Raw genomic sequence first — 15,040 nt, forward strand, 5'->3', positions numbered from 1 at the left:
GTATTTTTTTACTATGTGTGTGATATTAACACACACATTAATTTGCACATCATACTAGGTCGTATTAGGCTGTCCATCTGTGATATACAGTCTATGACCTGCTCAGGGCAGACGGCTGTTCCTGTTGGTTTTACAGCAGCAAAGCTTCAGAGCGTCTTCCAAACACGCTGCGCTGGTTTACAGGAAACAGCCTCACATGTGCTCTGATGAAGCCGCTCCTTCACCCTCCTCCCTGAGCAGCAGTTTCTGTGCGTCTGCAGGGTTTTTAGGACGTCTGGGTTCTGGTGTTAGTTGCTTTATTTGTTCATCCAGCAGACATTTCATCGCTCTGTAGTGTCCAGCTAAGTCTTTTGTGAAGCAGGATGAAGCGTGTGCCCGATGAGCTCCATTTCAGTGGGAGAAGCTGTGCCTGGTGTTTGTCCTCTTACCTCACAGACAACAGTTAGCAGGAAGCGATTAGAGCAAAGAAACTACAGACAAGAAACTGTGTAATGCTTGAAGATGTCCCTGCTGGCTGAAGGAGGGCTGGACTGCATGCATCTGTTAGCACAGAAAGCAAAGAGGCAGTCAGACCTGCAGGCTCATCATCATCATCATTATCATCAGCAACCACTAAACCAACCAGTTGAGCAGCCAGAGCGGCTCATACAGCGCTAACGCTAACTAGCAGGGACACCGCAGGCACTCTGTGTCTGTGTGTGTGTGTGTGTGTGTGGCAAAGAGTAGCTCATTTCCTTCTCAACACCAAGTGGCAGAGCTGATCAGGCAGGATAAAGATGGGAGTTAGTGCTGTTGTTGTAGTTAGCGGCTGATTGGTCAGTGATGCGTTCGTTGTTGCAGAGATGCTGCTGGCTCTCGTGTGAAGTAAAGTTTGCAGCAGATGTTTTGTTTGCAGCGTCTTTGGAGTCGTGTTTTCTCCTTTTTGTGTCTTTTTTGGTCATTTTGCATTTCTGTGAGCTTATTTCTGGTTGTGTGGTGTTAGCAGTGGATTCTCTCAGGCTTCCTGTCACAGTCCAAAGGCACATGTGCGAGGTTAACTGGTGATTCTGAATCAGTGTAGGTGTGAATGTCTGTGTCTCTGCGACAGGCTGGAGACTTGTCCAGGGTGTACCCCGCCTCTCATCCTGCGACAGCTGGGAGAGGCTCCAGCACCCCCGCGACTCTGAATGGGATAACTGGGATGGGATGGATGGGTGAGCTTGGTTTTGTCAGCCGTTTAAAACTGAAGAAATGTAAAAGTCACATTTGATGATTCATGTCCAAACTCAGAACCTGTTATCACACAATAATCTCAATCTGCTGTGTAGGGATGGGTATTGATTAGAGCTGGGCGATAAAACGATAACGATATGTATTGCGAAATAACTTTTTCTCGATAGAAAAATTAAACTATTGCGATAGACCTCATCTCTCTTGTCCTCTTAAAAAAAAGAAAAAAAGAACAGCCAATCCAAATTAAGTAGCGCAGAGCCGAACCAATCACAGCCGCAGCGTCACGTCACATGACTTGTTACTACAGCACAAGCGCCAAGGCGCACATGTGTATTTGTTTTTGCAGCCGGGCCGCCCAGGTAATGAAGGAAATGAGTTTGCCGACTACAGAAAAATCAACCGAGAGCGTGAGCGAAGGTTACCGAAGAAAAAACAGATGATGGTTCCAATGCCGGAGAGATTGTCAAACGGAAGGGCCACAGAAGTTCCGTGAGTGTGAAGGTATTTCGCTATTTCAAGTCTGACAAAAACAGAGTAGCGCGCACTGTAAATTGTGCCGAAAGCAAGTCTGGAAATACAATAAAGCGGTGCATGCTCAATCTCTGACTGAAAGCGCTAATTAGTCATTCGGCTTTTGTCAGACTAAAGTAACTGTTAAAACTGTTTGAAAAGCTAAGCTATACAACAAGGAGAGATTGATGCTACGTCCCACACGCACCGGGTATTTTTGAAAACGCAGATTTTTCTATGCGTTTGCACCTTTCGTCCACACGTAAACGGCGTTTTCAGTCACTGAAAACGGAGATTTCTAAAACGCCTGCCAGGGTGGATATTTTTCGAAAACTCCGCTTTTGCATTTACGTGTGGACGAGAAAACGGAGAAAACGCAGCGTCAAAGGTGTGCGCCTTTTGACGCCACACTGTGCGCCACGTTATTGTTTCGGTGAAATGAATTTCTACAATACTGTTACTGTTAATTGTACTCTCTGCAGTGTTTAAATGCTTACATATACACACACAGTTACTGTCCCTCCACACATACGACTCGGTTCTGCTTCTATGCCCCATCTTTGTTTACTATTTCCTACCGAGGCTTCTAGACTTCTGATTGGCCAACATTTCTACACGGTTAGGAATATATCGGCACCTGTTGCTTTGGCATGTTCCTAGCAGCGTTTTCCTTCATTTCTGCGTTTTTACGTGTGGACGGGATTATTTTTAAAACGAAAACGGAAAATCTCCGTTTTCAAAAATACCCGTGTACGTGTGGACATAGCCTGAGAATTTCCTTTTAGTTCTCAGTTTATTTGATATTGACAAAAGTTAGTCAATTTTGTCTGTTCTTCTGTAAAACAAACTAAGATTTATTTTTAGAATTAAAATTTTGTTTCTAAGTGGAATTGACAATTTAGTCTGTTTGTTTGTTCTATTTTGAAACTTAAACGCTTTAGCGGCTGCCTTTTGTGTAGTTTACAATATTTGCCTTTATCTGAAACTGAAGTCTCATGTTCCTTAAGTACATCTACCCTGTTGAACTTATTATGGGAAATAAATATTTTAATTAAAACAAGCTGCTGATTATTTCACATTTTACTTGTGAGCAATGGCACATTTAAATCTTACAAATATAGTTATTTGGCTTATATCGTGATATATATCGTTATCGCCTGAAATGAAAAAAACATATCGTGATATGAAAAAATCTTATATCGCCCAGCTCTAGTATTGATAAGATTTTCACGATTCCGATTCCATTTTCGATTCTGTTTAAAAAGGAGAACACTAAGGTCGATTAGCTTAGAACTTTGTTTTATATCTTCTCTTTGAACAAGACAGAAATTTAGGAGTAACATGACCTTACAAACCCAACAGTGAGATCTTAAGAGATCCACAGCCTACAGCTCTTCAATGGGGTGTCACAGGGTCCCCAGGGAAAAAAATTGTAAATGTAAAATAATAAAATAAATATTCTTCTGTAGCAATAACAAAGTATAATATAAATTATTCTGTAGCAATTACACAAGAATATCCAGTAATGTCCCTGCCTACAATTAAACACATTCACTTACCGAAAATCGGGGGCATCTGCTGTGGCAAATGGGTGCAAGCCTTTGACCACAAACTTAGTCACTGCTCGGTGACATTCGCTCTATCCTGGCCTGAAAGGAGACGCTACCGTAGACTGCAGCGAGAACTGCCAGCCAGACTCTGTCTCTCTCATCATGGTCACCTAAATGCACAGTAATGGCAGGTTTTGTAATAAGGCAGATCGCGCTAACATAATATGCACTGTTAGTTGATTATTTACCTGCCGCATTAACGGGAGAGGACGTGCAAACGTTACCGCTGCTGCTGGGTTGAGATTCACGAGTCCGGAGCGGAATTAAAAACACGACTTTCATTTAAGGTCATCGCGTGTTTAGTGAGCAAATGCTTTTGCATGTTCGTAGTGTTTCCTCCCTTAAATGAAATATCTACTTTGCAAGTATTGCAAGTTGCCCTGTTGTCATCCGTTCTCGTAAAGTATAACCAAAGTTTTGAGCGTTTGAGCCGCTTAGGCGCCCCTGCCAGGTAAATGACGCCCGCAACGTGGTGACGTCTTTCGGGGCGACTGGAATCGATAAGGGAATCGTTTGCAAAAATGGCAAACGATTCCAAGGAATTGAAACAGTGGGAACCGGTTCTCAACAAGAACCGGGTTTCGATACCCATCCCTACTGTTGTGTGCCTGCTGCAGGTGTGCAGCAACAACATGCACGTCATTGGTCAGATAATTAACAATGCTCCAACAGCACAAACACGGTCCAGAGGTGTTCAGGTGAAGCTAGCAGACAGCTAGCAGCTACAGCCACCTGTATCACCTGTCAGTCAAAGAGGCCACGCCCCTAATAATGTTGAGTTCTAAAACCCTCCTCCCTCCTGTACAGGTGTTATGAAGGACGCAAGTATCTACAGAGACCAAACAGTTTGTGTATGAGGCTGTAAACATGTTTATTTCTATTTTAAAGTTTAAAATTGGGAGTTTATGGGGCCAGACTCACTGCTGCCTCTGCTGGACATTAGAGGAACTGCAGATTTCACCTTTATTTTCCAGCCCCGGAGCTTGAAGCTCGTTCCAGTTCAGCTCTCAGGTGATGCTGTGGACTGAAAACCTGCAGCGGAGCATTCAGGTCACCGAGCTGATGAAGAGAGGCCGGCTGACTGCTGACACTCCTCTGCACACACATTGCACTAAACACTGCAACACATTATGTAAAACACGGCCCCCGGGCTGGTTCAGCAATCCGTCCGCGACTGGGATACAAGCGCTGATCATTTAAGATTATTCCGAGTTCTCGATAAATAACCGGCGGCCGATCGAGTGAGCAGAATCTGGGTTGAGCGCGGCTGTTTTCGCTCTCCAGATCGCTGCTCAATGACTCGTGAAAAGAAGAGGGAATAATTCCTTGAAGGCTCTTTTGTTTCGTGCTTTTGTTCATTTGCCAGACTCTGTAAATGGCAGCGTGCGGCGCAGACCTGGTGGCTCTGTGGATTCACAGCTCGCTGGTCTTCATTAAGATGATGACTAAGAAATTATCTGTCCAGCATCCCACTGCCAATCTGCCCTGCGGCCGCCAGTGTTCCCACGATCTGTTGGCACTCACGCACACTCAGACACACACAGATTTACTCAAACCTCTCGGGGTGTTATGTCACTCTGCAGTGCGGCTCTCAAAGGTCTGGAGGCTGAGTTTAAGCTACTTATTGTCAGGAGAGAAAGAGAAACTGAACCGTGTGGCCTTTAAAGGAAACGATGGCTGAGCTTTAGGTCCCTCCGAGGCTCTTATGAGACGTTTTTATTTCACCCGACAGAAACTTTTTAAGCAGCAGGACCTTCCTGTCTGATTCTCCAGCAGAGAACACATCGCTATCATTTCTTGTTGAAGGTTCTCGTTCAAGGTTCAGATTCAAGCAGCACTTCACGTCACGAGTACACGACCCCAAAGCACCGATCTGATTCTGTGCGCTCAAACCAAACTGATCTCGCCGACGACATCATCTGCTTCCATAACACAGACAAACCAAAAGGAGGAAGACGGCGGTTAGAAGTCTGAAAAGACTGATGGTCAGTAGCTTTCAGAAGGACTGGGTTGTTCGGCGCTGCCAGCGTCTCCCAGGTTTGCAGACTTGCTCTGCAAACCTGGGTGTGGATCTCAGTCATGTGATCACAGCTTTGAGAGAAAAATGCTGCATAAAAGCTGCCGACCTGTCAGGTCCTTCAAAACTAGTAAAGCAGACCGCTCTGCTCGTTTCAGCTCAGTGGGTTTTTTTATTGTTGGACTCTCCCGGAGTAGCTTTGCATGACTCATGTTCAGAGTAAGCCTTCTGTGTCTGAAATGAGCTGTTTTAGCTCCTTTCCCTGAAATCTGTGATTTCCTGTGATTGGCTCCACCCACCTGGTAAAAAGACGTTTTGAAGATGACCTGTAACATCTTCCTCCTCCTTCTTCTGGGGTTTCACGTTGGGGTTCTCTAAAGCGAATCATCATTTAAAGTCCCGAATCCCGCCTCCACACGCTCTGCGCTTTAGCCTGAAGAGAACCGTCGTCACTGCGGTTGGGGAAAGATTTGAATTGGTTCATATGATTCTTCCATAGTAGATGGATCTTTAACTGATAACGAGCTGTGCTTTACTCTTGAGTTGAACTGAAAGGACTAGAAGTCATGAGATGTTTTATTTTCTCGGTGGACGACGTCAGCTCCGGCGTGTCGGTTCATTCAGTCCTTGGGCTGCACCGTAACAGCCGCCCGTCGCTGTCTGTGTCCAATCAAGGCCTCATTTTCTTGCTGAAGATCAAGAATTTCAAAGCAAAAGCAAAACTTACAGGAAACTGATCTCACTGTGCAAAGAACGTTTAATTAATAATGATGAGTTATTAAAACACCGACCCGACTGCATTTGTGCCGGGTAACTCTGAGACCTGTTTTTATGTTGGATGCTTTGAGTTTTACATGGATCAGGTCAGGTGGGGTCCTCTCAGATGTTATTGGAGTCGCTGTCATTTCCACCTGATTCGGTCTTGACTGGTTTCCTGCACAGAAACATTTGTCTGTAAAATCCTTTCAGTTTGTTGTAAATATGCTGAATTATGTGAATGTAGGAATCTGTTGGTAGCAGCAGGAGAAGAGTCCAGATGTTTTATGGAAATATTATTCCAGCAGACTCCCCAGTGTTCTCAATTATCCCTGCAAGGTCGAGCGGGGAAAACGAGCTTTTGTTGTTTGATGCAGGAACGCGAGCACGCTCAGGAGGAGGAGCTCCTCTGGGCTATTTATAGAAGCTGCCCTGATTTCACCACCTGCTATAAATAAACTCACCTACACACTTTTTATTCCGAGCTCTGCGTCAGGCTGTTTACGAGAACGGAAAACAGCCTGTAGTAGCGACGAGGTCAAAGGTGACGGCTCCTCTGAGCAGGACGGAGGGATGAACCGGGAGATTGTTGCAGCTTTGGACAGATTTGCATGAATATCTTTAAAAGTCACCCGCTGGGTAACAGCTTTGTAAAAGCACATGTTAGGAGCACCAGGCTCTGCACGTCCTCCCAGCTTCCTGCTGCTTTCTAAATCTAACAGGACTGTATTTCCCAAAATGAACTCTGCGTTTTATTCAGTCACACCTGAAACAAGAGCCTGAGACCATCAGTTCATCAGGACAGTGTTGATCACGTGAGCAGAAGGCAGGTTTACGAGTGGCTCATGGAGGCATCTGAGTCTCGCTGGACGAAATCAACGGCAAAGAAGATGCTGTACCAAAAATCACCCAGTGATTGCTTTGGTTATGAGCCTATTTCCATGGTAACCTGTAGTTTTTCTGTTGGTCTGCAAATGCTCACTAACCACTCACACAGTGGTGGTAAAACTTTGCCTTCAAAGTAAAACTTTGTGCTACAGTCAACATGTTTTACATGGCACAACATTTATTTTGAAGGTGAACCATCTCCATTTCCTGTTTGCATGGTGACACTGGGGTTTGAATGCCTGGGACTCTCACAGCTCATGAAGCTTCTTCAATGAGAGAAGAAACGTAAAGCAGTCCGGAGCGTTTTCCTCCTCAGCATGACTGAGAGCCTGCACAGACGTGAAGCAGATCAGCTGCCTGCAGCACCTGCAGCAATCCTAATGCACATGCACACACGCTCTGTGGTTATTATTGCAAAATGTAAAACTCAGCTGATCAAAGCTGTGAACCAGAGCGATGTTATGACTTCATTCTGTTTGGCATGTTCGGCTGATACTCGTGTCGACTGCTGACAGACTCCATCATTCACTGCTGAATGCAAACAAGGTTAAAATCGTTCGGTCATCTCCAGCTCATTACAGTCTCATCATGCTGGGAGTAAATCAACTTCCTGTTTCTCTCAGACTAGCTCCTGTCTCTGCAGAGCTGCCCCCCCCCCCCATCATAAATCTGTGAGCCATCCTCATCATGCACAAATGTCCTTTGATGGATGAACATTTGTCCACACAGAAAGAAGCTGTAATGGTGCCAGTTAAACTGGAATGAGCACACATCCTCCAATGAATACTGTAAATGCCATATGAATAATAAATTATCTGGCTGTGTGTGTGTGTGTGTGTGTGTGTGTGTGTGTGTGTGTGTGTGTGTTCAGTTCAAATTAATTCCTATGTGAACGTTTCCCAGATTGCCTCTCTTCAGTCAGATCTCCTCGCTGGCAGCAGTGGCCGCTCGGCGCTTCGTCGCCCTCCGACGTTGCTCTGATGGGCAGGAAGCAGACGCTGATGCTTTTTTACACTTTACACTAAAATCATTCGTCACTTATCCCTGTAAACGAAGGCCCAGCCTACATCCAACACCTCAGGCTGTATAATTAGAAAAATAAGAGAATGTACAGCGCTGCGTTCAGGTGGAAAACCTTGAAGGATGGCGGCATTGATCATCTGTGCTTAAAGTATGTCATGTGATTCATTATAAACCCCTCGAATGGCCATAACAGTAACGTCATCATTTAACAACAGTGTGATGCGTTATTATTGATGCAAAATATCGAACATATTTACAGTCAACACACGTACGAAACATGTGCCTCAAATTTAGAGCAACAGTTTTTGTTTTTTTCCGATCGGCGTTGTCTGAAGACATCGTAATGAAAATGTAACAGCTTTAAAATCAGACCAGGGAAGTCCCGTATGCTCCGAGGCCTGTCGGAGGGTTTGTCACTGCATTTATAGAATAATTATGAACCTGAACATATGACCACAGCGTTTACATGAATACTCCCGCTCTCCTCGTGTCCTCGTCACACACAATCAAACATCACAATACACACTGACTTAAACCCTTTACAGCTGTTGGCCAGCGGTCCCATTTAGCTTCAATATTTAACATAAAATGAACTCAAAACGAATAAAAACAGAAAATATTCTCATTAAAAAAGAATAAATGAATATTGCAGCACAGGAGATCATATCAGAGGGTTTGCTTTCATGAGGGATTAGTTTGTTTTTCTGCAGAACATCGCCTTCTTTCCCCCACATCTGTAAACCTCTGGACAGGAAAGAGGCGACCCTGTTTGTTAATGTAACAGTGAATGAACGACACTGCGGTTAGAGCTGATGTTCGAGTCGGAGTGTGCGCACCTCTGTAAAACCAACCAACCCTGCTGTAACGTTTCCTCAGAGACGCCTTCACGGCCAGGCTTCCTGCAGACAGCAGCCACCCGGCTTCAGTGGGAGAGAGACAACATGCTTATTTTATCCAAGTTTGATCCATCCATCCATCCATCTTCATCCGCTTTATCCGAGGCCGGGTCGCGGGGGCAGCAGCCTAAGCAGAGAAGCCCAGACCTCCCTCTCCCCAGCCACCTCCTCCAGCTTATCCGGGGAACACCAAGCTCCCAGGCCAGCCGAGAGATATAATCTCTCCAGCGTCTCCTGGGTCTGCCCCTGGGCCTCCTCCCGGTGGGACATGCCCGAACACCTCACCCAGGAGGCGCCCAGGAGGCATCCTTGTCAGATGCCCGAACCACCTCAACTGGCTCCTTTCGATGTGGAGGAGCAGCGGCTCTACTCTGAGCCCCTCCCGGATGGCCGAACTTCTCACCCTATCTCTAAGGGAGAGGCCAGCCACCCTTCGGAGGAAGCTCATTTCTGCCGCTTGTATCCGCGATCTCGTTCTTTCTCGGTCACTACCCACAGCTCGTGGCCATAGGTGAGGGTAGGGACGTAGATCGACCGGTAAATTGAGAGCTTCGCTTTTACACTCAGCTCCCTCTTCACCACGACGGACCGGTGCAACGTCCGCAGCACCAATCCGTCTGTCGATCTCCGGCTCCCTTCTCCCATCACTCGCGAACAAGACCCCGAGATACTTGAACTCCTCCACTTGGGGCAGGAACTCATCCCGACCCGGAGTGGGCACTCCACCCTTTTCCGGCTGAGAACCATGGCCTCAGATTTGGAGGTGCTGATCCTCATTCCCGCTGCTTCACACTCGGCTGCGAACCGTTCCAGTGCGAGCTGGAGGCCCGAGACCCGAGGAAGCCAACAGAACCACATCATCCGCAAAAAGCAGAGATGAGATTCTGAGGCCACCGAAGTGAAAGCCCTCCGTCACTTGGCTGCGCCTAGAAATCCTGTCCATAAAATTATGAACAGAACCGGTGACAAAGGGCAGCCCTGGCGGAGCCCATCACCCACCGAACGAGTCCGACTTATTGCCGGCAATGCGAACCAAACTCTTGCAACGGTTGTATAGGGATCGAATGGCCCGTAGCAATGGGCCAGACACCCCATACTCCCGCAACACCTCCCACAGGACACCCCGAGGGACACGGTCGAATGCCTTCTCCAAGTCCACAAAACACATGTAGACTGGTTGGGCAAACTCCCATGCACCCTCAAGTATCCTTGAGAGGATGAAGAGGACGAAAACCGCATTGTTCCTCCTGTATCCGAGGTTCGACTAACGGACAAACTCTCCTCTCCAGCACCCTGGCATAGACTTTCCCAGGGAGGCTGAGGAGTGTGATCCCCCTGTAGTTGGAACACACCCTCCGGTCTCCCTTCTTAAAGATGGGGACCACCACCCCGGTCTGCCAGTCCAGGGGTACTGCCCCTGATCTCCACGCAACATCTCCAAGTTTGATGTTTTTAATATTCCATGAAATATATAAAAGGCTTTTAATTTTCCCTAATACATATGGAAAAGCTCAAATTATTGTAAAAAACTAAAAGCTGTTGCTCACAGAGCCTTTGGATGAATCTGCTCATTAACAGCATTAAATATTTCCAGAAATAAAACATTCGATTGTTCACTTGCAGCTTTTCCTTGTGCCAAACATTTAGACACACGCTCTCTGCAGGTGAATCATTTATTAATCACATTATCGGGGCTGCACACTCGGGCTATTATTAGCAGCAAATCAGTGCAGCTGCTATAAATAACCACAAAGTGCTCGAGTGTGTGTGGGCTTGTGTTACTCATGTTGTGAGGCCATAAATCTGTTAATGAAGTCACACTGTGAGGACCGAGCTGAGCCCTCTGAAGCGATGGAGACGTGTGAGCGAGGCAGCGTGAAAAGAGATGAAGAACACAAGAATGAGACAATAGAGGGATGAGTTATTAGAGAAGAGGAGGAGCATCAGTCTGCAGACACAGAAACAAGTCGTTTCCTCGTCACAAAGTCGCTCATAAAGCCCAGTTTTAGGCTTAAAGATGGTCATCGTCGTGTCCTTTGCTGGATGTCGACGTGCTGATCACAGAGTAGCCGTGCTCTTTATTGTTGTTAACATCATGTTTTATTCTGTAAGACCTGAAACCAGAGACTGAGACCATAAAGTCATCAGGACAGGGTTCACTGACAGCAGGAGCTTCATTTTCTTATTCACTTCTGTAAAATCTCGCTGGTTTCCTATTTTATTCACTCTGTGATTTTAATGCGTTATTTTAGTGACTCTTTGGAGAGACCCAACCCTTGTGTAGCTGTCCCGGCGCTGGGTCTGTGAACCAGTGTTTTGTGTTTGTGGATTACTTTATACTAACAATTGTTATTGGTGGTTTTCTGCTTCTGTTAGATTCTCGGTTCTAGTCCTTAGGCTTCTGTTAGCTTCCCCATGTTCGCTCTGTCTTCCCTCTCAGCCGTGTCTCCTCGTCAAGTCTGCGTCTCCGTGCCTGTCTCGCATTTCCTGTTTTACCTTGGCGGTCTTGTGTCCTGTGTCAGTGTATTCAGTTTTGCGTCCTCTCTGTCCCGTCTCGTCAGATCCGTTACGTATTTCCTCGGTACCCTCTCTGTGTGTGTAGTCAGTGTTTTCCATTGTTCCTCGCCGGTTCGTCTGCTCATCATCCGTCGCTCCTCGTGTTTCCACACTTTGGGTTTCTGTTAGTTCCCCTTCGCTTGTTGTTTTGTAGTAATTTTGTGCAGCCAACAATAAAGACTCGCTTTCTGTTCAACATCCGCCCATCTCACTGTTTGTCTGCGCTTGGGTCCTCTCCACGCCATCTGCCCTCGCATATCATGACACTGGCAGTTTTTAGAGCCACTGCTAAAAATATTGAGTAAATCTGTTGTAACTGCTCACAGGAGCCACAATGTCATCTTTCATTAAGAGTCTGTGGACAAACCTGGAGACAGTCCTGTGAGCCTCAGCCGGACTAATGTTATGTATTATGTGTGTGTGGTTTTAGGTTCCAGGTCAGAGGTCAGTGTGTGTGTGCTGCTGTTTAACTCGATCCCAGCGTGCTGCGTGCTAACAGTGTTATTTTAACTAAAAACAAACTGACTGTACCTTTTAGGAACATTAACCCTGGCTTCATTGTCTCACTCTGTGGCTCTGATTGAAGGTTTCACATGACAGTGAAGGATATTCCTCCGTCTGTGAGTGCTGCACATTTATGTTCTTGTTTTCAAAGCACACACACACACACAGTCACAAACACAGTCTCACACAGTCACACAGTCACACACACACACACACACACACACAGTCACACACACAGACACACACACACACACACACACAGTTTTATCAAATGTCAGTGAGTTTAAAGTGTAGAATATAAATACGACAAAAGAAGAAGACGTCTGGAAGTTGTCGGGTATCATCCAGCAGACGGGTGTGTGTGTGTGTGTGTGTGTGTGTGTGTGTGTGTGTGACCTTGGCTCCACAGTTGTCATGCTCAGTCCTCAGCTTCCCTGCCCTTGGCAATATGGTTGTCATAGCAACCGCAGCAGCTTGCAGGCTCATTGGCTGGCAGGTTGAGAAGGAACGTCTGAGCGTGTGTGTGTGTGTGTGTGTGTGTGTGTGTGTGTGTGTGTGTGTGTGTGTGTGGAGAGATACCATCTCTGAGATCAATGGAGCTTCGTGGTTGACACACCTGTTCTATTTCTGCTTCTATTATTTCATACACGGCTGCTGTGTGTCACACACCTCTGCATGCACTGACCTTTCTGAACTACAGACACAGACACACACACACACACACACACACACACACACACACACAGGTCTCAGGTCTCAGGTTAAGCTACAGATACCACAGTGCAGTGAGCGTGCTGGTTGAACATCAGCCCCTGTGAGTACATCTGTTATGGGTGTTCCTCCAGATGCTCACATGTATCCTCTGAAACGATGCACGGAGACACAATAACATCCTGATCTCATAAAAATGTAAACGCACAAAAACTGGGAGCAGTTTATTTTGACCCAGTCAACCCTGGGAGCTGAGTCTGGGTAAAGAGGAGCGTCAACGATGAAATGTTCAAGTTTTACAGCTGAAACAAATATTCTGCTCATGTTCAGCTCTATCTTACCATCACAGTTCAAAATAAGCCTTCTTTTTATCAGACTGAAACAAGCTTCCCTTCCAGAAATCCAGTTTTCTCCTTACTGACAGCAGGATAAGGAGGGTGTTCCCACATTCCCTTAATCCAGCATGTTTTCCAGCTCCTGTGGGATCGTGTGCTGTCTCCATCCCAGCAGGCTAAACATGCCCCCTGCCTCACTGTGCTGACGGCTGACAGCAGCAGCAAAATGGATCCATACGTGTCCAAGAGGATCCAAGAGGACGGATAAAACTGTCCAACAGGAGACAGAAAATAAGGAAAAATAACTGAGGTCACAGTGTGGAGACTCAGCGAAGGTCACGACCATCACAACAATAACAGAGCAGGGAGACTGTGTGTGTGTGTGTGTGTGTGTGTGTGTGTGTGTGTGTGTGTGTGTGTGTGGTGATAATGATGCCATTAAAGCAGCAGGTGTATTTATAGCGCTCTCTGTAAAGGAGAACATTGACCCTCTGAAAGTAGATGAAGAAAGGTGAGCAATGAAAACGAGTTTATGAAAATAAATCAACATTTTTTACCTTTAAGTGCATTAATAAGGTTATTTATATATATGTATATGATAATTAATCACTTATAACACATGAAACAGCCTGCAGCGTCAGCAGTGACCTCAGCTCAGCCCACTGTGAAATGAAATCCAGCCATCACATAAAGCAGTGGAGTGACGAATCATTAAATCTTTAAAATGATGTAAAAACGCTGCCACAGAGTTACTGCTGTGATGTTCGTGCGTGTTGTAGTTTTAAAGGTTTGTTTATCTGAGTAAAGTTTTTGAGTGCTCCTTTACACCTGCGTTTACCTTATAACCATATGTCCTCTGATTGGTTGTCAGCGTTGTTACCCGCCTCCCGCCTATCCTTTGTCTTTCTAATGTCTCCGCCTCTTTCCTCCCTTCAGCCTGGCGCTGCACCCGGAGCGCTCCCTGGTGGCGACGGGTCAGGTGGGCAAGGATCCGTATGTGTGTGTGTGGGACACCTTCACTGCCCAGACCGTGTCACTGCTGCGTGACGGACACACACACGGCATCGCCTGCCTCGCATTCAGCGCTGATGGACAGGTGACACACGCACGCACAGTCTAAGACTATGATTTTTATAGATAAGGCTGGTTGACTCCACATCACTTGGAATCAAATGGAAATTTTCTGGAAAAACATCTGCAGAATAAATGTTTAGTTTCCATGTAAATAAGAAAACAGCTGCATCAGGTGGGATCATTTCTGCGATTTTGGGAGGAGTTTTCCACAAAAAAGAAAAAGATTTGAGATTTATGTCAAACAGCACCTCACACTAACACTGGCTTACAAATGATGTCGTCTGATCACCAACATCCCAGCACAGCTCCACACGAGGACACAAACACAGCCTGCTGTCTCCAAGCATAAAGGATGGAAGATGTAAATCCTGCATTATTCTTAATGGGCACCAGGGGGCGATAGCAAAAAGATTTCTGCTCCTTTAGGAGTCCAACACTTTGCGTCACACTGAGTAAAACATTAGAAAGCAGGATCATCCACCCGTGCTCGCTGCACTCTCAGGCTTCGTGACATCACCGTCTGTGGTTTTGAGTAAATAAGCCCGCGTGGCCCAGTGGGAGGCTGTGGTCCACATAAACACCTTTCATCGGTGCTGTCAACTGATAATATTGCTTAGTTGAAGAACTTGAGGACCTTTCATTGGGTTTACTGGGACCCAGATAATGACTCTCTGCCCGTGGGGCCCTCATGGTGCTTGATCTGACTCAATAAGCAGACCTCTGAGGCTGAACGTGTCCTGGAGTTTTGAAATTTCCGCTTTAAAAACGTGACACAAACATTTAGTCGTCCGCCGGGGCTGTTAGCAGTTAATTTATCTGCAGAGATAATGAAGCATTATGAAGTTTATCGGGGTCGGTCAAAGCCCAATAACCAATCTGTGTGTGTGTGTGTGTGTGTGTGTGTGTGTGTGTGTGTGTGTGTGTGTGTGTGTGTTGAACAGAGGGTTT

The 15,040-nt window shown here is 46.1% G+C and overlaps 1 protein-coding gene across 1 annotated transcript in view; it reads left to right on the plus strand.

Moving 5' to 3' along the window:
- Window positions 1-15,040, plus strand: part of LOC116335530 (echinoderm microtubule-associated protein-like 6) — an 83,541-nt gene that overhangs the window by 13,681 nt on the left and 54,820 nt on the right. The window contains exon 2 of the mRNA XM_031759256.2: window positions 13,955-14,114. Coding sequence (XP_031615116.1) covers window positions 13,955-14,114 — 160 coding nt within the window. The remainder of the gene's footprint in view (window positions 1-13,954; window positions 14,115-15,040) is intronic.

This window comes from Oreochromis aureus, linkage group 13 (genome assembly GCF_013358895.1).
Source record: "Oreochromis aureus strain Israel breed Guangdong linkage group 13, ZZ_aureus, whole genome shotgun sequence".
NCBI lineage: Eukaryota > Metazoa > Chordata > Actinopteri > Cichliformes > Cichlidae > Oreochromis > Oreochromis aureus.